At 39.3% G+C, this 23,414-nt stretch overlaps 2 protein-coding genes across 5 annotated transcripts in view; one reads left to right on the top strand and one right to left on the bottom strand.

Moving 5' to 3' along the window:
• trim71 (tripartite motif containing 71, E3 ubiquitin protein ligase) overlaps positions 1 to 5,955 on the top strand; it is a 29,458-nt gene extending 23,503 nt beyond the window's left edge. The window contains exon 5 of the mRNA XM_066682939.1: positions 52 to 5,955. Coding sequence (XP_066539036.1) covers positions 52 to 1,503 — 1,452 coding nt within the window. The 3' untranslated portion in view covers positions 1,504 to 5,955. The remainder of the gene's footprint in view (positions 1 to 51) is intronic.
• Positions 5,956 to 7,971: 2,016 nt separating this feature from the next.
• On the bottom strand, positions 7,972 to 22,988 carry cnot10 (CCR4-NOT transcription complex, subunit 10). Of its 4 annotated transcripts, none has more exons than XM_066683758.1 (20): positions 22,745 to 22,988; positions 19,260 to 19,354; positions 18,979 to 19,140; positions 18,693 to 18,843; positions 18,090 to 18,229; positions 17,362 to 17,466; positions 17,116 to 17,202; positions 16,650 to 16,733; positions 16,390 to 16,507; positions 15,787 to 15,936; positions 15,215 to 15,417; positions 15,017 to 15,138; positions 14,669 to 14,848; positions 13,683 to 13,763; positions 11,130 to 11,243; positions 10,527 to 10,657; positions 10,387 to 10,422; positions 10,119 to 10,243; positions 8,610 to 8,685; positions 7,972 to 8,351 (listed from the first exon to the last, which is right to left on the bottom strand). In XM_066683758.1, the coding sequence occupies exons 1-20, from the start codon at positions 22,767 to 22,769 to the stop codon at positions 8,185 to 8,187; spliced, it is 2,352 nt and encodes a 783-aa protein (XP_066539855.1). In that variant the 5' UTR covers positions 22,770 to 22,988; the 3' UTR covers positions 7,972 to 8,184. The 4 variants fall into 4 exon arrangements, with proteins under 4 accessions (XP_066539855.1, XP_066539853.1, XP_066539854.1 ...); XM_066683756.1 differs by having other exon boundaries at positions 10,119 to 10,246; positions 22,745 to 22,987; XM_066683757.1 differs by having other exon boundaries at positions 10,119 to 10,246; positions 18,090 to 18,226; positions 22,745 to 22,986.
• Between the last annotated feature and the right edge of the window lie 426 nt (positions 22,989 to 23,414).

Here is a 23,414-nt window from a genome sequence, read left to right as displayed (position 1 = left end):
AGCATCTTCAGCTTCACCCTGTTCAATCTGATGTTCTTTATTCCTGTGCAGTTAGAGAAGATCCGACAAGTGAAGGCCAAGTCATTGTACCTTCAGGTAGAGAAGCTCCACCAGAACCTCACAAAGCTGGACAGCACTATTGCCACGGTAACAAAGGTGCTGGAGGAGGGCCGTAGCATGGACATCTTGCTAGCCCGTGAGCACATGCTGAACCAGCTGCAGGAGCTCAAAGCACTACGCTGCATTTTGCAGCCACAAGAGGACGACCGAATAATGTTCACACCGCCAGATCAGGCACTGTTCATTGCCATCAAGTCCATGGGCCTCATCAGCAGTGGAGCTTTTGCATCAGCTTCCAAAGCCCATGGAGAAGGCCTCAAGAGAGCTCTACAGGGAAAGTTGGCCTCATTTACTGTGGTGGGCTATGATCACGATGGAGAGCCACGATTGTCTGGTGGTGATGGTGTATCAGTGGTGTTAATGGGTCCAGATGGAAACCTGTCTAGTGCTGATGTGGCTGACCACCACGATGGCACATACTCGGTCAGCTACCTGCCCAAGAGTGAAGGTGAGCACCTACTCTCTGTGCTTATCTGCAATCAGCACATTGAAGGAAGCCCTTTCAAAGTTATGGTCAAATCTGGCCGCAGCTATGGAGGTATTGGTATGCCCGTTGTATCCTTTGGTGGCGAGGGAGATGGAGATGGACAGTTGTGTCGACCCTGGGGCATCTGCATTGATAAGGAAGGCTATGTGATTGTTGCTGATCGAAGCAACAATCGCATACAGATTTTCAAGCCATGTGGCACCTTTCACCACAAATTTGGCACTTTGGGTTCACGGCCTGGCCAGTTTGATCGGCCAGCTGGAGTTGCCTGTGACAGCCAGAGGAGAATTATTGTGGCTGATAAGGACAATCACCGCATCCAGATCTTCACATTTGATGGCCAGTTCCTTCTCAAGTTTGGAGAAAAGGGAACCAAAAACGGGCAATTCAACTACCCCTGGGATGTGGCTGTAAACTCGGAGGGGAAGATTCTGGTCTCAGACACACGTAACCATCGAGTGCAGCTGTTTGGGCCTGATGGAGTGTTCCTCAACAAGTATGGCTTTGAAGGTGCGCTCTGGAAGCATTTCGACTCTCCTCGAGGAGTGGCCTTCAATCAGGAGGGGCACCTAGTTGTGACTGACTTCAACAATCATCGTCTGCTTGTCATCAGGCCTGACTGCCAGTCAGCTCGTTTTCTTGGCTCAGAGGGAACAGGTAACGGGCAGTTTTTGCGTCCCCAAGGTGTAGCAGTAGACCAGGAGGATCGCATTATTGTGGCTGACTCACGCAACCATCGTATTCAGGTGTTTGAACCCAACGGCAACTTCTTATGCAAGTTCGGGACTCAGGGTAGTGGCTTCGGGCAGATGGATCGCCCATCGGGTATAGCTGTTACCCCTGACGGAATGATTGTAGCCGTGGACTTTGGAAACAACCGAATCCTCATGTTCTGAGCTGCTCTGTTCAAGGTTTGAACTGTATGGTAGCTGAGAAGGTATATTAAAAAAGAAGATTTAGGTACACACTCATTGGGAGCAAACATGGCTAAATTTTGGAAACGTGGCAGTACTATAGAGCCTTTTTACACATCTGTATCTATTTATCATGATTGTAGTATAACTTTGCGCTGCTGGCGGAAGTGTGTGTCATACACGAGCCATTTGTCAAAGTAGAAGTAGAACAAAGACAGTGGTTGCTGGTATTTTAGACTATTTTGCTCTTGAGCTGTGTCTTGAAATCTTTGTTTGATTTTTTTCTCAGGGAATTTCTAGCATTCTTGAAATAATTTTCTGTCTCTGCATTATACCTACCTCATCTAGCCTATGTATGAATGTACTCTCTTGTGTGTGCAGAGTCTGTGAAGTTTTATAAAGAAGTCTACCTCAGTGCTTTTTTTATTTGTAGAGTCAGAGAACATAACATAAGAAATGAAGCAATGCTTGGTTGATATTTGCACAGCTCGCACAAATTCTCCTGATTGTTACTGTGCGCAGACCACATGTTGGACCCCTGAATGTTTGAGTACAGTGAACCAAAAGTCTAGGGCTGCAAGTTTTGACAGAAACATTTGGGTAATGTTTTGATAAATCTACTGTGTTTTTGTTTTGTTTTGTTTTTTTTCTCTTAATTTCATGTTTTAAATCTGTTTTCATTTGCATCATACCTCATCTAAACCTCTTACCTCACAACTTAAAAACTTAAATGTACCTTAAGTGTACAGATGTACAAATGCCTCATTTTGCATACCTCACTTTGTGTTGATATTCATGAAAATAATATGCAAGACTGGACAACTACAAAAATTCTTAAGAATGAATTACAGACTTTGGTAGTTCTTTAGCCTAGAGTCTGAGTAATTGCTCCCATTTTCAAAGAATATTCTAGGATTTTTTTATTTGTTATTTTTTTTTTTGCCATTTACCTATGATAAATTGAATCAACCCTTTTTTTTGTTTATTTATGTATTTGTCTTATATGTTCTTCATCTAATGCACCGTTAAGATGAAGTGAAGATTATCAGAAAGATTGTTTGGCACATGGCTGACTAGCTGTATCTGGCATACTTGGATGTAATCCAAACCTTGTAGGACTACATAGTTTATTTTGATAAAGTCCTTTACAAACGTCTGGAATGTATTTATTGGCCAAATCCTGAAAGAAAGAGCTATGACTTAGATCTCATGGGAGACCATTAGCTCTGTCAGTGGAACACAGTTTGAAATCATCTCGAATCATTTGAGCTTGGTCTAAAATTAGAGACTTTATTTGTGGGGAACCACTTTAAGAATGATGTTGCCTGATTCTTGAGACTTGTTTATGAAAGAAAACATGGGAAAGCAACAAAAAAGACAAGCACTGCAATCCTTTCAAATAATATGCTGCAGTTTTACCCCTTGTTTCGGTCAAAATAAGAATTAGGCCTGTAATCTATCCATTTGAAACAAAACTTCACAGCAAAGCCTGCCTTGGGTTTTATCAGAGGCAGTTAGAAATCTGATCTTCGTGACTGCTTGTTTCTGACTGCATGCCCCTGCCAGGGCCTAAATCCCAAAGTTTGCCTATCAGGTGCTACTTTGGTTTGACTACTTTTCAGGGTGGGCATTTCCTGTCTGTTAAGCTGCTTGTGCAGTGGCAGAGATGAAATTTATGAGGGTTTTCTAGCTGATGGCATGTCACTAGGTTACAGCTCTCAGGTCTGCTACATAAATTAAGAGTCAGACAAAGAATGTAAAGTCAGGCACAGTTGCAAGGCTACTCCCCTTTGACTCTAGTATTGAAAGAAAACTATTTGTATGATGCATCCCATTTTCTTTTTAAGACCTAAAAAATTCAATTTCTTGACAGCTTTTCTGTACGTGGCAAGGCAAATAGAGGCTAATTTTATGGTGTTATGCTGAGAATATTTCTGTATAGACTGCTGCTTTTTGTACCCATCTGCTTCAGTCATTCACATACATCAGAAGTCTGTCTTGCCAAACAGTGACCAATGGAAATGGGCATGTGCCAAAAGTAAATGTACATGGACACTGGTTCTGAAGCTGGTCTTTAGATAGCTGTCATTATGAATATATTACCCCTAGTTTTCTGTTGTAATGTGATTTTACTTCTACCTTCCAATTCCTTAATATGTACCACAGTAGAGTCAAGTCGATGTCTAGGATTAACTTTGCTGTTGTAGATGAAGGGTTGTGTTAAGAAACAGTGAACTGGTGTTAGAACCGCTTCTCCGACAACAAGGACGTTCCAGTGGGGAACCTGATCTCAGAGAAGAATGAAATGACCTGTTGGTCAGTGTGTGTTGAGAGAAGAGAATAGAGCTTGCATTGGGCAGTAATGAGATATATAATGAAACATTAATTTAGCTGCTTAGAAGTCTTCACATTGGTTTGCCCTGTCATTCAGTATTAATGTCCATCATTTAATGTGTTTGAAAATTCACTGCAGCTCTGTCCTCCAGAGATCCAAAGAAAACTCTTTAAGAGGAAAAACGATTATTTTTGCATGCTTTAAAAGCCCTTGAAGACAAATGTATGTGAGAAGATGTGCTGGAGGGGGAAACAATGACACTTATATAGATATATACCAAAAAAGGTTCATATGTTGGGTTGCGGTGGGTGCCATTGACTACACGATTGTATTACCAATTGATAGATAGCTTTACAGAGCAAGATATTGTTTGCGTGAGACCCTAGGAGGAAGGTTTAAATATGCCTTAACACTGCTGCAGTATACATCAACTTTTTTGTATTTTATTTTATTTTTATTTATTTATTTTTAATCTTGTATTGGAATTTAATCAAAATGGAAACTGCCAAAGAGCTCTGTCTCTCTCCCCCCTCCCATTTTTCTTCCTCCAGTTCCCTGGTGATTGTCATACTTTACAAGATTGACAATGAGCTATGGAACAGAGGAATAAATATGATTCTGACCTGTGATTTACTCCAGTGGTTCCTTACTAAAAGCAGTCTAGGCATTAGCTTCTTTGGAAGAAACGTTTTGGGAAGCCATCATGCCTAGGCCCACTGAGAAGTAGATACTTATCAGAGTTTGTTGCATTGGGCCTGTAGTGGTTTTTAGGGGTATATATATATATATACATTTTTTTTTCTTGTGCGCTAATCCAGTGAACAGGTACATGTCTACATAAAGTCATTGTTATTAATCTTACTCAAACGGTGCCCTTCAGATTGTCTAATCACTGCATATTTTCTCGTGATAGGACCTTTGGTCAATGTCTGTACGGGTTTTCTACCAACCATGGTGTATTCCAGCTTTTGACCTGTTTCCTAATCTGGATAAAAACAGAAGGAAGATGTTAAACAGTTCAGAAGTGCATGGTCTTTTATGATTGTATTATCTCCGAAGAAAAAACACACAAAAAAAAAACTCAGGTAGCTTTCTAGAGATTTGATTCAAATTCAATATTTGTTTCTTACAATCGGATAGTAAATCCTTTATTAGTACTTCATAAAAGTTAGTATCTATTTTGTGTGTGCATTTATTGTATTGACCTATTTGGGGGAAAAAAGAAAAAAAAAAAGGAAAAAACACTTTTTTTGAATTCCACAGGATCCTTTTTCAACCAAATTTGTGATTTGTGTTAACTTTCAAATGGGGGTGGGGTGGACAAAATGATGTTTAGAACAAAACTGTCTAATTCAATTCAAATAGCACTAAAGCGGTAAGACTGAGATATTTTTGATACCCTGAGGAACTAAACAATCTCATTTATTACTGTACTGATGGGAGAATATTCAAAGTTCAATAGACTGAAAATTGAAATTACCAAAGAAAAACTGGCTGCCTAAAGAAATTATTTTTGCCTTGGGAAGCATCAGAAATTCCTTATCACTTTGTGTTTTGTTTTGGTATTTTCTGATCATAGCAATTCCACCTTTGTATATTTAGGATCCAAAATATATGGCATTACATCGAGTCCCCATTTCAAGTGGATACACTTTTTGTTTGACCATTCCTGGATCATGAGTTTGGCTGTGAAACAGGCTGAGCCAAGAGATGTGGATAGATTGCTGCCTTAGCTCAGATCAGGAATCAGTTTTGCCTTTTAAAATGTAATGATTAGGGTAGGACGAAAGTAGCAAACGCAGATTCCCGGTCTGTTGTTTTGGGTGGATGTAATGTTTGGTTCCTCCAAGAGGTCCACAGCTGGTTTTCTCATTCCTTATTCTTTTTCTCTCCCTTGCTCTCAAAGCACCACTCACCATCCCTAAAACTTTCAATCACAACTACTCATGGATTTGTGTCTGGGTCAGACTGAGGAGACTGTATGAAATATGTGGTGGGCTACAGTCTTGTGCTCTCGTCTTTTGTTGACTTTAAACATTTTCCTATGCAGTTTTTGATTTTATGTTTGGTTGTTTACACTTAAATAAACTTGTATCTCCTGGGATCCTGAAATTGTGGTCAGTGTCTTTAGTTGCCGTTTCCATTTCCAGCACTGTATTGACATATTTCTAATAAATTATTTGACATTTGAAAAATGTATCAGCATTAAACATAGGGCCACTAGGTTGGAGTGAGGAACTAGTGCTTCTTCATACCGAAGGCACAGGGGTCATGGCACGGTCCTGCCCACCAGGTCAACAAAGCAGTTTCAGACTGCAGGATAACCAGAATGTCCATGCAGATGGCCTCTTAAAATAACTGGTCTAAACCAGTTTTACTCATTCAAGCTGCAAGCCACTTGAATGGCAACCTCTCAGAGAAACTTTGCTGGTTTACTTCTGTCTGATTTACTGATAGTACAGTGACTTTTTTTTAAATTATTATTTTACAAATGCTGTTGGCCACTTTATATTGTTTGATTTTTTTATTTTTATGTATTTTTAAATATTTTAGGATGGAACTGTTAACTGTAGCTCGGTATATCTATGAATTAGAAATGAACCTAAATAAATGCATTTTTAATTAAAACATTTAAGTTTACAGTGTGAAAAGAAGCATTAGGTTTAAAGTCACTGGCTCCTTTTAAAGACTTTAACAAAAGCCCTCCTTCCCTTTTTCTCTGGGAGATCATTGACAGAACATGTCAGAGGAGAGATCTGTGTAACAATGTAGTGATATGGGGGAGGAGAGGAGAGGAAAGGTGGGGGATGAAGAGATTTAGCATGAGAAAAGCCACAAACATGGGAAAGGGGACGGGCCACCCTCGACACAGAGGGAGACAAAGAAGGGAAGGGGAGTGGAGGGACCACACATGAAAGAAAGAGGTGATCTGTTCACCCCCAGTGGACTGGCCTGAGTACAGGTCAGCAAAGAGCGCATTCCACACTGAGTGACCATTTGTTTGCAGTCTAAAAATTAGATGAAATGGGCATCCAAAATGACTCTTAAGGCTTCAAATGTGTATTCTATTAGTTTGACAAACAAGATTTTGAGGGGCATTAAAAACAGTTGGAAACAGGAGCCTGTGTAAAATGGCAGCGATATTATTGTTTTTTGTAAACTTAGTACTTTAGATTTGTTCTATAAATGTAATAATAAAATACAGCATTGTAGTAAGCTGCCCAGTACATTTATAAAATTAGTATTTACGAACATGCATTAATGAAGTGACAAAAAGGGAATGTCTTTTGGTTTTTACAGTCATTACGGAATGCTCAGTCACAAAAAAACTTGTAAAATAAGTGATTTAATTTAGTAATTATAGCCAGTGCTGTTCAAAACAGTGGCCTGCTGTTTATAGACCAGCTCCAGTGAAATTCATGGAACCAGTCCTATCAACTTGCTGGGCTGGCCTTTTGAACTGCAAACTCATGGCATTTTCTGTAACCGCTTATCCAATTAAGTGTTGGGGTGGGTCCAGAGCCTACCTGGAATCAATGGGTCTGAACACACCGGGGGGGGTTACTAGTCCTCCAGAGCAACACATTTACTCACACCTACGGACACTTCTGGGTCCACCTACCAACGTGCGTTTTTGGACCGCAGGAGGAATCCGGAGCACCTGGAGGAAACCCACCCAGACACGGGGAGTCACCAGGAGCAGGGCTTGAACCCACAACCTCCAGGATCTTGAAGTTGTTTGACTGCAACACTACCTGCTGCACCACTGTGCTGCCCTACATACATATGCACAAATCATTTTTAGAGTACACTTAATACAAATAGGGAACTTCATGCTCTACAAACACATCATAAGCATATATCTTTCCTATAAGAAGGTCCAGCTTATGTTGGAAAATAAATAGCTCTCTGTTGCACATTACAGTGGTGTATTTACATGTAGAAGCAGTTATGTGAAATTTAAGGAGCCCTACATAAAGAGTCATGTGTCTAAACATTGAAGTAACTAGTGGGATCACATGCCTAGTTACTTTACCAAGGCTAACTTTAAAACCGAGGTGCTATTATTGAACCTCCCACCACCCCAAATCAGACACCACCACAAAATACTGTAAATAAAATTTATTTCGAATTTCATAGACCCCAGATGTTGTCAATATACTGCTTTAACAGTTGCCAAGCTCTCAAAGTACATCCTTTCCAGTGGCAAGAGCTTCCTTTTCCTCAGCCTTCATTCTCCTTCATCCTTCCTACTTCATCAAGCTGTTCCGGGCTCATAAATAATAAGTGTTAAAAAGGTGTATGACACTGGGGCGAGAGTGAATACATCATTTGCGCTGCACTTGTGTGAAGGAAGAGGGCATCTGTATGGGCTGCATTGGCTGCCCTGGCTGGAATGGCGGCGGTTTCTTGCGCAGGTCTGGAGAGGATGAGGGCTTGACTGACGGGAGTAACTGGTTCCGTTTGATGATCTGGAGAGCCAGCTGTGTGTTACCTGCAAGAGCCAAGCAGATCAATCATCCTCATTTGCTAAAACTACAGATACTGATTATCTGTTGGAGATAATTGATGGAGGCATTATGTTCTCTAAAACTGTCACTTCACAAAGGAAACTAAAAGACGTATTTAAGCTTATTTCCATTCAAGCAGATGGAAGAACGCAGTAGACTTGGTGTTCATTTTTCCTGCTATGGCAGTACATCATTTGTTAATAGCTGTTCTTTTACAGCTCAGGATCAGATACAGTACGTACCATTTTGCAGCTCTAGGTAGACACCCAGTAGAATAGCTTCTGGGGGAATCTCCTTTGGGTTGACCATGGAAGCTGCCTACAGAAGAAGAAACACAAGGGTTAAACCATGTGTACATACATTTATATCTGAGATAGATACATAACATACATACCAGTTTAAAACTAATTTCCACTCCGTTTTTCAGACCAACATTAAAACCCACTAGACGTAAATCAGCGTGACGCTTTGAGATTCGACCTTTCAGTGAGCGGTATGTTTACTGCTGTTTGTTATATTACAGAGAAGTTATTTTTTACTGTAAATGCCCAAAACATCCTTTACTTTTCTCAAAGCATAATCAGCGAACAAGTAAGATGCATCTCTTGGCTTTAAAACTTAGAGCACATTAAAGTCCTCAGACTGTAAATTGTTTGAGTAAATGCTCAGTTTTCACAGATTAAAAAACTGTCTATTTTTTCCTCAAAAATCTGAATGTTTTGCATTTTCTTAATTTTTTCGCCTTTTACCATTCTGTTGTGTGGGCGTGGACCCCAGCAGATTGATTGATGGCCTCTGTGTGAAAAGTATCCACGCAGTTAGCAGCGGCTAGATATTGGATCACATCAGTGTGGCTTTACTTTTATAAACCTGAAAGAGGCAGATTCTGAACAAGAACCTGGCCCTGAACGTGAAAACTGCAGCCCTGTAACTTATCAGTGGCATTGTTTATGACCAGATTCTACTCTTGTGTTAACTCGATCTCTACTCCCTGTGTAGCGCATTCCTCGAGTCTTAAAATACTGTCTCCTGCACACAGACAATGTGTCAAACAAAGAGACATTGGTGAATCAGACATGTATACTGCAATAACCCAAGATTTTTAAATCACATAAGACCCTATGTAAGGAGTAGGGGGAACTTTTGGATGCAACCTAAAAAACTAAGATTAGCCGGGAGTTAGCTTACGAAATATAGGCTCAATCAGCTAATTTAATTGCAACAAGCATGCTCTGTACGTTTAAACTTTTCTCAGTCATAGTACAACCATAGGTGATGATCCCTGACTGAACAGCTTACACCAAGCAATACGTAAATACATCCACAGACCTGTTCTGAAAAAAAGCCACAACAGAACCAACGCATTTCTCAAATAAACATTTAAAGCAGCAATTTATATCAATCAATCGGTCTGGGCAGAGTTCATTCCCTGCAGTGTTTTGGAAACCTTGCCTGTGCATTTCCTCAGTTTGTACTGTGTCTGATATGCGCTGGTTGTTGTTTTACGTGCGGCTTAGCAATATATGGCAGCTTATGATTCACTACAGTCAAAATCACATCTGTGAAATCAAAGAGTTTCAGATCATCTCCAAGTTTAACGCTGAAACAGTGGTTAGGAGGCAGGCTGAGTTTGTATCGACACATGTAGACACAAGCTGAAATATTACTAGATCAAATTGAGACCTTTAAATGATAGAAATGCTTGCTAGTTGTGATCAGGGCCAAATGTTCCAATGTACATTTTTATTTACCTGATGAAGGCACTTGCGTGCTTTCTCATATTCACTCCGCAGACAGTAAGCACTGCCCAAGTTGAAAAGCATCATGGCCCTGGCAGAGCTGACAGAACTGGGGTAACACAGAGGAGTCTGCTTCCCTGCTACACACAGATACACACAGTTTCACAACACTGCATTTTAAGTTTAAGAGCTGGTAAGTAATTTAAGTAAAATGCATTACATCTTTCAATGGAGTGAAAAACGACATAAACCAGTTATATTCACAGCTGTGGATACTCACAGGATTCAACTGGCTCTAGATCCCCTTTATCCGAACCTGCAGTGTCAGATGTGTATGTGACGGACAGAAAAGAAATAATCAAAACATTAATAATACTCTCATGGTTTGATAAATGCGTATGTCTATTTATGTTAGTTTACCTTGGTCCTGCTCGCTCTGTGTCACTCCTAGTGATACATCAGTAACATTCTCTGGGTTGAGATGTGCAATGGCATCTGAGATTCGGTCCAAAGAGATTAGAGCTTCAGCAGCATACAGATGACCTAGGAACCTGAAGAAAGGCAAGATACTCACAATCACAAACTGGCCCTGGACAAATGGAGATAAATGGTTAGAGAAGAAGGAGGAGAAAGAGGAGAAGGAAAGATCTCAAAACAAGACAACTTTGGGACAAAATCACCCTGACTTCCAGCATTTGCATTATACTTTTATAAATTTTTTTTTACAATTACAAAAAAAAAATCTTTTAAACAATTACAACATTAAATTACCAAATGGACTAAAGCAAAACCAGGACACCAAGAACCAACTGGAACACAGGCTTCAAAGAGCGTAACACAAATAGAAAGACAATGAGAGGGGTCAAACAGTGTGACCTGACTGAGAGAACCATGCAGTCATTCACATGTCATTCAGGTGATCCATCCATCAATAAGTCATGAAAATGAAAAAGGACAACACTGATCTATAAAATGGAATGCACAAGCATTATTTGTGGAGGGTCTAAAAGTTGAGAGACTTACTTGAGGGATCCCGAAAGCTTGGGCTGATGTAAGAGCTTATCTGCATGGTTAAGAGCCATCAAGTTGTCCCCAAGGGCCAGCGCCACATATGCACTACAGGCTAAAATACAGCACCTGTGTGTGAGACAGAATGGTTTCATCTGTTATATTGTTAAGTACCATAGCACATTTTAATTATTCTCACATTTATGCATTTGGCAGATGCTTTTACCCAAAGCGACTTACAAAAGAGGATCTAACATTCAAACTACAGCACAATTTTTACAAAATACCTTACATTAAGTGCAATACACCAGGAATTAATAAGTGCATTAAAGAAAGACTTTCAGTGCAAGAGGTACTCTCGGAAGAGCTGGGTCTTCAAGGATTTCTTGAATGCAGAGAGGGTTTCTGTTGCTCTGATAGTGCTTGGAAGCTCGTTCCACCAGCGTGGTACCAGAGATGAGAATAGCCTCAACTGATCTGTACATGGGGTTGGCCGTATTAGTTGGCGCTCCTTTGAGGAACGGAGAGGGCGGGCGCTAACGTATGGTTTTAAGAGTCTATTGAGGTAGATGGGAGCAGAACCAGTGAATACTCTAAAGGTCATTATTAGTGATTTAAATTTGATGCGATCAGCTAAGGGCAGCCAATGCAGCTCAACTAATAGGGGCGTGACATGTGCTCTTTTAGGCTGGTTGAAGACCAGGCGTGCTGCAGCATTCTGGATCATCTGTAGCGGTCTCACAGCACAGTATTCTGTTATAATATGTAAACCGAGCCTTTAAATGAGACACAAAACATTACCAATTATTTAAACACAGACAGGGAGATTGATTACATTTATTAAGGAATGAACCATACACTGATTTAGAAAAAGCTTTGTGTGGCGCCACATACGCTTGTTCTGTCAACAAGAGAGTGCAGGGTAACGTCTGGCTCCTGTGAGTCAATGTTAGTCATGGGTGCCAGACATAGTGAAGTTACCCCCAGCATCATCTTAGAAACTGCATAATAGTTTAATCCTTAGGTGCTAACTACGTCTAGTTCTAACGTTTAACAGAGTCCGGTAACTGGCAGCTGGGAAGACAGTGAGCCAGAGAGTTTACTGTAAAAGAAAAAAAAAAAGCACTTCTTTGAGTTACATGACTTTGTCTCAAATGCCTTCCTCGTGTGTAAAATCATTTGCACATGTCATTCCTTAAGAGACTGGAGAGAAAAAAAAAAAAGTTGTAAAACACCACAAAGGAGAGGACACCTTTTATCTGCTTCAATTCACTTTTTCTAGTCTTGCATTCATAATCCATTAAGGACAGAAATTAGCAATCTGTCTGTAATGTTGAATCTGTAACAGCTGGGAATTCGTTAATAACTACGGCTGCATAACGCACTGTCTTTGCTCTGTTTCCTGTTAGCTCCAGCTTTGCTACAAGTCCATCATTAAAAAGGTAAGGGGAACGAGAGAGAGACCGAGCGAGAGAAGGGGGAGCAGGAGCAGGCCTCTCAGTGGCTGGCTGGGACACAAAAGGCTTGCAGGATTCCGGGAAGTGAAACCTGAGTAAGTGGCGGCTATGCTCGTAAACGTGTCACCGCATCAGGGTGTCAATCCAGGGTCACCCCTTAAACCCGCCCTCTCTTTCCTTCCCACTGCGTCCGGACGGCCAGTCACGGCAAACAAATGAAAAACGCCTCAAGTCGTATGGAGTAAGGTAGAGAGTGGGAGTAAGTATGGAAGAGTTAAAAAGGTGTGAGAATAAGGAAAAAAAAAAAAAAAAAAAAAAAAAAGAACTGAACAGATTTTCCCCCACCTTAATCAGGTCCAGAGATGACAAGAGAGCTAGAGGGGGAGGGACTACAGGGAGGGACGCAAGGCCCTTTCTACACCTCTAGAATTAAAACTTATTTATATGTTAAAGACTCATGCTCTTTCAACAGCCTGCTGAACTTACATCACATTGCACCTCATTTCTGGTGAGATATTCCTAAGATTTTAGCAGGATGTTTTAAAGTATCTTCATTAAGACTTTTACACATTTATCACTTAAGAGCTAACTAGTCCCCCTACCTTCAACTAACTCCTCCTTTAGCTGAACTTTGAAAAATGCAGTGAGGTGGGAGGGGCCATTGCAGGAGGTGCTGTGGTTGGAGGCAGGGCTCTGCCACGTTGTTTATTTTGTTCCCCTAACAACTGAGAAATGCACATGCTGCGAGGAGGCCATTCCACAACTCAAAATTGCCGCCAGTATGTGTGTCTGAGTGCTGCTGGTGTCTCCCTGCCCCGCTGCTATGCAGTTTTTATGTGTGCTCTCCTCCTATTTGAGCAAGTGCCATCAGGGGGCGGGAACACTGGCTCACTAATGTCCCTGCTGTGACACCTTATCGTACATCGCTTATAGCACAATTAACTGAGGAGCTCTGCTAAAGCAGTTTGGAAATACATTTTCTTTAAGCAAGGCTGGTGGATTTCATTAATAAAGCACAATACAATTGAGCTTCTAATAAAAAAGATCTTATGATATAGTTACTCTTTAAACACGTTTAGCAGGGGTTTTTTTTTTTGGTGGGTGGTCTTACCTGAGATTCTCAATTTCCTGTTTTCGGAGAGGTGATGAAGGTGCTGCGGGAATGAACTTGTCTGCCTCTTGGCCTTTTCCGCTATGAATCAGAGCAAAAAGGTTACTGGACCAACCCTCTGTTGTAATGCTCAAAGTTGATTGAAGAGTATGGTGTAGTTAAACACAATGTTTTGAGTCTCAGGTTGGAATTCTGTTCCAAAGTACTACTTTCTGACTTAGGAAATGGTGTTAGAAAAACATTATATGTCCAAAACTATGCAGGTCTCACTTCTAATTAATGAAATAATCTAATACAACTCCAAGGAGCACCCAATGTATAAAAAGATATTCTACTGTTGATCAAGTTATTAAATGATTAATCTTAACAGATGTGCTGAAGCTGACAGGCTTAACGACTGATGGAGAAGACAAAGTGAGGTCAGTATTCAGCAAGATCTAAGCTCTAACAGTATAGCTGAATGTGGGTTCACTATTCTGTGCCATTTTTGTCATCTAAAACTTATGTCATATCAAGACCTCACCAATTGTCTTTTATCTGAAATACTATCCTGTAATGACTGATAAAAATATGCTATCATATCAAGCGTGAAAGAATTTTAACTTTTTTCTTGCAATTTTAGGAAATCAAAAGTGCATTTATATCAATTTACATTAGCCATGACCAGAAAGGTCTTTTTTATGCAGCAATTTAAACTGATGGCTGTACATTTCTAAGACAATGACAGTACTAAGGAGAAAGTAAGGTATTTTTAGATACTCAACATTTTTTAAGAGAAGGCAAAGCATATTTTGAGTAGCCATTCTTAATTCTGTAATTTAACTCATGTCTTATCCCATCATGTAACACTACTCCAGTCTGAATACTTTCATAAAAGTTGTGGATGAGTGTGGTAAATGTTTATTTGCCTGAAGATACTGCTATACAAGTGTACATAGAGCTCTGGGCGTGTTTGGTATGTTCACACATTCTGTAAGTGTGCACACCTGCAGGCATCACTGTTCTCACTGCCGCTTTCTGTGCTGCCTGATTGGCTGGAGCTCTTCAAGCTGTTGTCTGGTTTGCTCTCATGTTGCTGGTGCTCTGGCAGCAGGAGCAGAGCATTCCTTAAACATATCGCTGCAAACTCCATACTGGCTACAGGGATTGCTGCAGACTGACCCTCACTACACACACACACACCAGAAGGGAACATTTTCTGAATCACTAGTGAACATGTGAAAAAGACATTAGCGCAGTGATTTTAGAGTGATTTTAACATGAAATATAGTGCCACCTGCTGAAAGGAAAATGACATTACACAGAAAAACATAAAACTAAAGGGAGCAGCACACCTGTAGGTTGTGTTCTGCGTAGACTGTGATGCTAAGACGATCTTGCGATGATAGCCCTGTCCTACAATGGACTGAACAATCCCCTTTTTACTGGGCAGGCCTTTGGTTTCCTGCTCAGAACTCTGTTTAAAGCAGAAAAAATATTACGTTAAAAGTTTCTTGCTGGTATGAATAATTTGAGCCGAGTTTCTCCCTTACCCCTTTGTTGGCAGCGATGCAGCACTCAGCAAGCCGTAGCCAGAGACGTGGGTTTGAGTGGTACACCTGCACCGCCTCCATTAGACACTCAAAGGCTGCCAGCGGTCGACCAATATGCAACAGTTGAATGCCACAATTGTAAAGCAGCTCATAACGCTTATTTGCCAGAAGAGCACACATGGGAATACCTGTGAACGTTTTAGCTGTGGGAAAACAATAAAATGGCACTCATTAGTCCATCTGTCTAAAGTTCAGTTATGCAACATTAGTGTTTACTTTAATACATTTCACAGTTTAATACAAAGCTGCACTAAATGGAAGCCCGAGGGACTGTAACATTCAGCTGGATAGCCAATGAAACATTAAAATCAAGTTAAGAATTACGTTTTTAACCAACTTAACTATATGGCGAATTTTAGCCTTTGAAAAGCAGGAATTATCAGCTGATCGTGTGCTAATCTTGGCCCACACAGGCCAATAAAACCGTATTCTATACCTGCCCTCTTATTCTGTATATCAATAAGAAATAAAAAGAAATATATCCTTGAGTGTATTCAAACCTGACCACTCACCCTGGCCATTCTTGCCATCACCTAGTTGTGCACATGTATGGTCATTCTCTTGGAGAGCTTTTTTAAAGTAAAAAATGCCCAGGTTGTGTTTCCCCATGGCAAAGTGGATACAGCCCAAATTATTCCAGAACATGCAACGTACACATTCACCTACAAGGAAGAGAAAAATGTTTGCTTAATAAAAGCCACTTTAAATACAAACATACTTTTAAGACCACGGTGGTTATAATAATAAAAATAAAACATTTAAAAACAGCACTTCAGTCATCAGTTAGTGCAGAAACAAACTCTAAAATATATACCAACCAAAGCAAATATACAGGAATCAAAACTAAGTCTAACTGCCAAATAAGCTGTTTAGCTATGTGGCATGTAGCACACATTTATTCAACTGCCCGCCCACTCCCAAAGATCTCAGAAATCTGCAAGGGGGCTCCAGAAGAAAAAGCATGTATACGTCTGGTATAATATGTTCCAAACCTTGTATAGGTGTTAAAAAAAATTAACATTATTTGAATCACCTTAATGGTCTTAATGTTTTGGTTCTGTGTAAACTGCAAAATCGTAATAACAGTCCATAGGCTGACAATTTTAATTGTGTACCGGTTTTAAGTGGTCCAGGGTGCTCAGCAATATTGGAGCTGTTGAGGAGTTTCACTGCTTTGCGGTAGTTTCCCCTTAAATACTCAAAATTGCTCTTCAAGAAGAGGGAAGGTGCAGACTATGAGAATAAAACACATGTTGTCTAGTTAGCGTGTATTACTAACAATATGCAAGTTTGTCATACACAATTTAAACGGGTATGCATGCATTTCCATATACCATAGCTGTATTTTGTTGCTGCGAAAAAATTAATTACTTACATTTCCAGCTGTGTTCATAACAGACTTAATCTCCCTTTTACAGGTCTTCAGAGACTTCATTTGAATGTAAGCTCGTACTTTATACTGCACAATAAATAAAGAAAAATAAAGTGTAGACATCTGCTAAATTATGAAAAAAGGTGTTAATATTTTTACATGAAATTCTTCTATAAATCATAACTCAAAATCTGGTGTGTACAATTGGGATGTTTATAGAGCAGCAATAAAAGATTCTTAAACAAATCTCCCACCATATCCAACAAATTCCAAACTCAGCCTGTCTGTTTTTCCACATTAGTAGCCTCCTCCTATTCATTGCACCTACCGTTTACTACAACACAGCCTTTAATCTGGAATTATATCGGGCCACAATATAACTTTATACGACTGACTGCCCAAGTCAGTATTTGTAACAGATATCCATGACTGGCTAACATTTAACTGATCAGGGAAGGCCTGCAATTACCTGGTGTATCCGAGATTTTGCGGCCTCGATCAATGCGGCAAACTCAGCTTTTTGAGTGGCTGAGTCTCTGGCTGAACTGTTGTTGCCCTGTTACAAAAATGAATATATATAAAGTATTATTTTATGGAAGGAAATAAATCTACTGAAAATGTGTACAACATTTAAAATAGCATTTTGCTCTTCATATTACAAAATCTCTAGCAAACTCCAGTAACAAAACAATTGACTGAAATCTGTCTAAGTAACCTGCTCTTCATTTAGGCCCCTGTGCTTATCCTCTATAAGATCTGCTGCCTCCACAACTGGATCCCTGTGGATGTAGAATTTGCACTTTGCACTTCGAAATGGCACCTGGGCAAACAGCCTTCATATGAGTGTAAATATATTTGTGAATAACTTCAAGCAACAGTGAAAAAAACACTGATTTTAAGACTAAGAGAAAATGTGATTAAATATCAAATCAATCACATCCTTATTGATAAAAAAGTACTTTTAGATGTGTGACACAATAATAAACCGAACTTTATAAGCCATCAAATAAATAAACAAACCGAAAACTGCTAAATCTTGAATGCAAAACAGATTTCTGAACGCCAGAAGTTTGCAATTTTAGAGGTATGATATCTATAAATAAAACTCACTAAGAGAAAGTGTATTTTCACCAAAAAAAATTATAATAAAAAAAAGATGTTTCTAATGTTTAAAATATGTCAGATACAAAAAAAGCCCAAATATAAAAATAAATACATAAGTAGTACATGGTTTTGAATCAATGTTTCACAAACTCACTACATACAGTAAAATCAGGACACAGGCTATTTAAATGTTAAACTTGCAACATATTTAAAAAATTGTGAGGTGATGAAACATATCATAATAATGGGGGAGGGGGACAAAGGAAAAAAAAAAAAAAGAAAACATTACTCACTCCTATCTATTAGTGAGAAACCATGGTTCAGTTTAGGGTTTCTTACCTCTCCCTTGCCATTCTTGCTGTTGCCTTGTACTGTGAGTTTCTCCAAGACAGCGAGCAGATGGACAGCTTTCTCCGGTTGGAAGGTGAGAAGGTAAAGGTCCACCAGCAGAAAGCACACGGCCTGAGCAAACTTCTCTTCTAGGACAAATAAGAATATCAAGCCTTGCCACCTTACCGCACTACACAAGAAAGCTGCAGAGCCAGAGCACTGGTGGTATTTCACAATTCAAAAATCTTTTAAAAATGATATTAATGCCCAAAACAAAGTACAGAGAATAACAATTAACTCAACATATCATCAATGCCCAGTGAAAAACGTGAATCTTTTGTCAATTATTTAGTTTACTTCATCATTTAAACTCAACTGGTGTCTTTAACACTGTGTGAAAGATTCATGATGAATGGACCAGTAGAATCGCTCCACAATCACATGGAATAAAACCTTTTTGCATAAACTTCAACTGAAATTAAGAAAGTTTTACCCTTCTCCTGTAAAGTTACTATTTTTTTGAGTTACATATTTTTCATTGTACAGCGACAATATATATCAGTACTTTTTACTGTTTTTTTCCTTTTGCCTTTGACTGATTCAGAAACATACCAAAAGGTTCCAGAAACTGATAGAGTTTCTCTCCAATAGATATGGCCTCCGAGTACTGCCGCATATGGTAGTAAATGATGGCTTGATTGTAATAAAGAATGCTGTTCTCTACATCATCTAAACCATCAATATCCTCCACTGCAGAATGGACCTATATTGAAAAAGAAAAAAACTTTCAGGCTTAAAATAAAATATGGTTGGTGCTTAAATACCATGCAATTTGGGTCAAACAATTACACTTCAATCCAATATTGGTGTCTAATCTAGTTTATCTGAGCTTCCTCACCTGATTTTTTATTGTTATTAATGTCTGTTTCAAGGTACCAGTTGTTGTCTGCCCAGTTTTGTAAAACTCAGCAACAGCTTTGTTCATGAGAATTTTATAGTCCTCCTTGTTGAGTTCCTGAAGACTCTCAAGATGTTTTAGGGACTCATCATATTTGGCAGCCTACAGAGAAAGCAAAAAAGTGAAGTGGTGAATGACTTGATAGTAATTCTAAAAACCTGAAGCCTGCAACTAAGCTGAATACAAACTAAAGAACATGCAGAGGAATAATAAAAGTATACCGTAAATGCTTCAAAAGCATTTGTGGCCATCTCCTTCTCTTGGTCTGAAATCCCAGGGGAAGCAGCACTGTCATGTTTCATGTCACTGACCTGGTCTGAAACATGAATAAATGTGTAATTTTGTTAGCTGAACTGTTTGGCCTGGTACATACATTAACCTACAGATATTTAACAAACTGCAGAAATGCGAAAACACCGGCTCATACTGCAAAAAGATTTAACAATTGAACTCACACAGTTTTTTAGCTTTCACACAGCTTTCAAACCTAACTGATTAGTCAGCACAAGCTTGGTGTCTGAAGTTTCCTTCTTTATATTTTTTTGTGATTTGTCTGTACATTCAATGTTGTCTTATACTGTCTTTTAAAATGTATTTTTCTTGTAAAGCGCTGGGTTAAAATGGGCTTTAAACATAAATACTTACTTAATTCTTTACATTTGCACTGGGCTGCAAGGCTAATGTAAGCAAAAACTAAGCGTTATTCCATTGGTTTTGGTTGGTTTTCACAAAGGGAAAATAAAAAAAATATTCACCAAAACACTTTACTACAAACCATGTGAGAATGTTTTCACTGTAGATTGGTCAGACCTGACTGTGGTTGGAGCAAGAAATTAAATATAGGAAGAAGGTACTGTGTTCTGGATTAACACATTTTTTGTTCTATTTCTCAGATTAATTACTAAACTTGAACTAGTTTACCTGTTCAGCTGTGTCCAACATGCAAAGCAAACCTGGCTACAGGGGTCATTTAGCTCAGATCTGCTGTGTAAACCTTATAGTTTGTTTGGGTCTTGTTCAATGCACGGGCACATTAATTTGGGGATCTGAAGTCACAAACTGTAAAATAAGACAATCCAGTTGTTTTTGGGCTACCTGTAATAAAAAGTATTTTTAGAGACGTCTGAAACAATAACAAACCTAACGTTGCAAACCATCATATAAATAAACAAAAAAACAGGTAAATTCTGAATACAAAACATTTCTGAATGTCACAAATTTAGAAGTATAATATCTGAACATCTATCTTAATGAAACCAACTTATTAAGAGGGATCAGAAAAGCATAAGGGTATTTTTAACAAGAAATATGTCAGACACAAAAAATGACCAAATTAAAATAAATAAATAAAAGGAAGTAGGACATGATTTTGTATCAATGTTTCACAAACTACATACAATCAAACAGGACACAAGCTATTTAAATGTTAAACTTGCATCATACTTAAACAATTAAGGTGACGAAACATCACTATAATGAAAAAATATCTGGAACATAGCAACTCACAAACTGTAAAACAAGACAGGCCAGTCAATTTCTGGGCTACGTATGTCACAAACCATATGACAACGTTTTCATTTGTTACTGGATCTTATGTAGAGTGCAACCACTTTAGAAGTATCCTGCTTCCTTGTGTATCTACAACCACAACACTTGACCCGCTTATATGTGGGTGAGCAAAAACAAAGGAAAACAGAGCAAAACAAACACAGTCAGCATAGATAAGTAATAGTACAGATCAAGTACACTGAAGAGCGCTGTTTAGAAAGAAGAACTGTATTGTTCAGTCCTTGTGGTATTTGGACTAGAACATGACTAAGATGTTTAATTAAGGCACCAGTCTTTAAGGAATTTTGTGTTTTTCACCCTGTCTCTATATGGGTTTCCTCTAGTTGCTCCCATAGGGTAGGCTCTTTACCCACCACAACCCTGAACAGGATGAAGCGATTAAACCAAATGAATGAATGAATGAATGAATGAATGAATGTAGAGTGCCAGACTGTCATTTAGTGGTATTCAATGTCACTTACACAGCAATGTTTATTTGCCACTGAAACTTAGAACTCTGTTGTAAACACACAATTACATTAGAACATTATGAGTACCTCCCTGTTACAACACGCACTGTGCATTCTCTCAGCTCCACTGACCATACAGGAGCACTTTGTAGTTCTAAACTTAGACTGTAGTTCACCTGTTGCACAACATGTTTACCCCTTTCACTCATTTCTGGTGACACTGAGGGGTTTCAAATCTCCAGGAGCACTGCTGTGTCTGATCCACATATATCAACACCACACACTAACACACTGTCACTGCAGGACTGAGAATGATACACCTGCCCAATCATGCCTGCTCTGTGGGGCCCCTTGTGGTTTGTGTCCCTTGAAGAACAGAGTGAAATGAAGCAAACAATTATGCAGAGAAACACATGGACCACTGTCTGGAATTGTAGAACTATAAAGAACTCCTGTATGTTCAGTGGAGCTGAGAGAACTAAATGGAGGTGGTACTAATATTCTGATATGAATGTATATATAAGACAACGTTCTCGATAATGCAAACTATTATTAAAATTGTGGCTTCTGCAACTGGAAATCTGCACGCTTTCATCACAAACTGTGATTTTTATATAAAATTATCTATATTCCACTGAAAATAAAATTTACAACCTTGCTGAACTTCCTGTGTGGTGTGTGGTTTATTTGCAGGAAACCTACCTTGTGAAAAAATAAGCAGTCAAATGCCATGGATGAGCCTGTCTGCTTTGAAACTGCAGAATCTCAATTACAGTCTCAAATGGGCAAATTCAGACAGCCAGAGTTTCTAAAGTCATAAACCAATGGAACTAATCCCGTTATCCTGTGGGGCAAGACTTCTGCAAGCCAGTGGAGGAAGGTTCAGATACAATTACTAATTCGATATTCAAATAGCCACACGTTAAGTGACTGAATGAGTTTGTTCTCTTGCAAATAATTTCTAAATTTTAATTCTAAAACAGAAACATATTTGGGGTGAACCCCCTCCAGGGTGTGTTCCTGCCTTGTGGCCAATGATTCTGGGCAGGCTCCGGACCCACCGCGACCCTGAACGGATAAGCGGTTACAGACAATGAATGAATGATTGTTTGTTTGGGGTGAATCACTGACCCTGGGGCCTGTAGCTTAACTAACATTAACGTTACTGTCACTAGCAACTCACCTCTATTTTATCCACATGCCTGGGGCTGTTACTTTTGTAATTTTTCAAAATCACTGACAGCAACCAACTGTACATTAACTAAATCTGACAAGACGAAGGACAAAACTAACGCGTCTACACATTAATGCTATTCATATACAATGCTTTGTTTCTACATCACGTTTCACGAACGATACATTAAAAATAATACATCTAGGGTTATATTCTACTTTGTAAAGGTCACATATTCTCATGTATCATGCGTTTGAGTCCAGTGGAAATCCACAGTGACTGCTGGGGTCGCCACTGCAGCTTAGCTTAGCTAACGTTAGCACCTGCAGCGTTATTTAAATATGAATTTTAAAGGACACAGTTATGATACAGGAGTTACGAAGAGCTAAATAGACGCCATATGGTCATGTTTTCATTGACATTCACTGTCCAGAAGAGACAGGTAAACACTGAAGAGCTGCAGAGTACAGGTTACATTTTTATTTCTCGGCTAATGATTAAAACACAAACTCACCAGAGTTAACGGTACTGTCCGCCATTTCGTGAAACTACAGCAACCGGATAATGCACTTTTATTCCAGTGACTACAAACTATTCAATGATTATCTACGTGTCCGTGTTTGATTATAAGAAGTAACCAAAAACGCTCACTAATATATAGCCGCTGTTCCTAGCTTTCGCTTCGTTCGGGTTTTTTCTCTGAAAACCAGAGCCGAGTCTCCGAGAGTCCGACCTCTGTCGGCGTGGAGGACAAACACAAGAAGAAGAAACGGCAATACACCCAACTGAACACTAGAGGTCCACAGAGCCGAGTTTACACAGACCCTTGACCAACAGACAACACTCACCGCTTTAGTTTTATCAGGACACAAACTAAAGGAATGCTTGATACCCTGATTGTTTGGTTCTGACCCAGTTCCTGTACGACTATTTCAATTAAACACAGCTGCTCCCTCCCCTGACGTTAGCGGATTTAAATACAGTATATCAATTTCAAAGCCTTTTCCACTGTTGATTTTAGACAAACACAGACTGTCCTGTTTTTTTGTTCCTGTAACTGTTCCTCAAACATTTTGAAAAACTCTGATTTACAGACTTTATAAAGACCATTGAAATGACCACAACCCAAATCATACCTACCCTGTGGTGGTCCTGTGGAGGGCTGTGAATCTTGAAGAACAGAG

This window comes from Hoplias malabaricus, chromosome 10 (assembly GCF_029633855.1).
Source record: "Hoplias malabaricus isolate fHopMal1 chromosome 10, fHopMal1.hap1, whole genome shotgun sequence".
In the NCBI taxonomy this organism is placed as follows: domain Eukaryota; kingdom Metazoa; phylum Chordata; class Actinopteri; order Characiformes; family Erythrinidae; genus Hoplias; species Hoplias malabaricus.
Note: the sequence above shows the minus strand (reverse complement) of the source record. Positions and strands in the feature narration are given on the sequence as shown.

Bases quoted from the DNA above. Each gene is read 5' to 3' on its own strand.
- cnot10 (XM_066683756.1), bottom strand. From the start codon at position 22,769: ATGGCGGACAGTACCGTTAACTCTG. The intron at 14,849-15,016 runs GTGTGCTGCTCC...GTGTGTGTGTAG, and splicing joins ACGCAGAACACAACCTACAG to TGAGGGTCAGTCTGCAGCAA. The intron at 10,658-11,129 runs GTAAGTCTCTCA...GCCTTTCTTCAG, and splicing joins AAGCTTTCGGGATCCCTCAA to GTTCCTAGGTCATCTGTATG.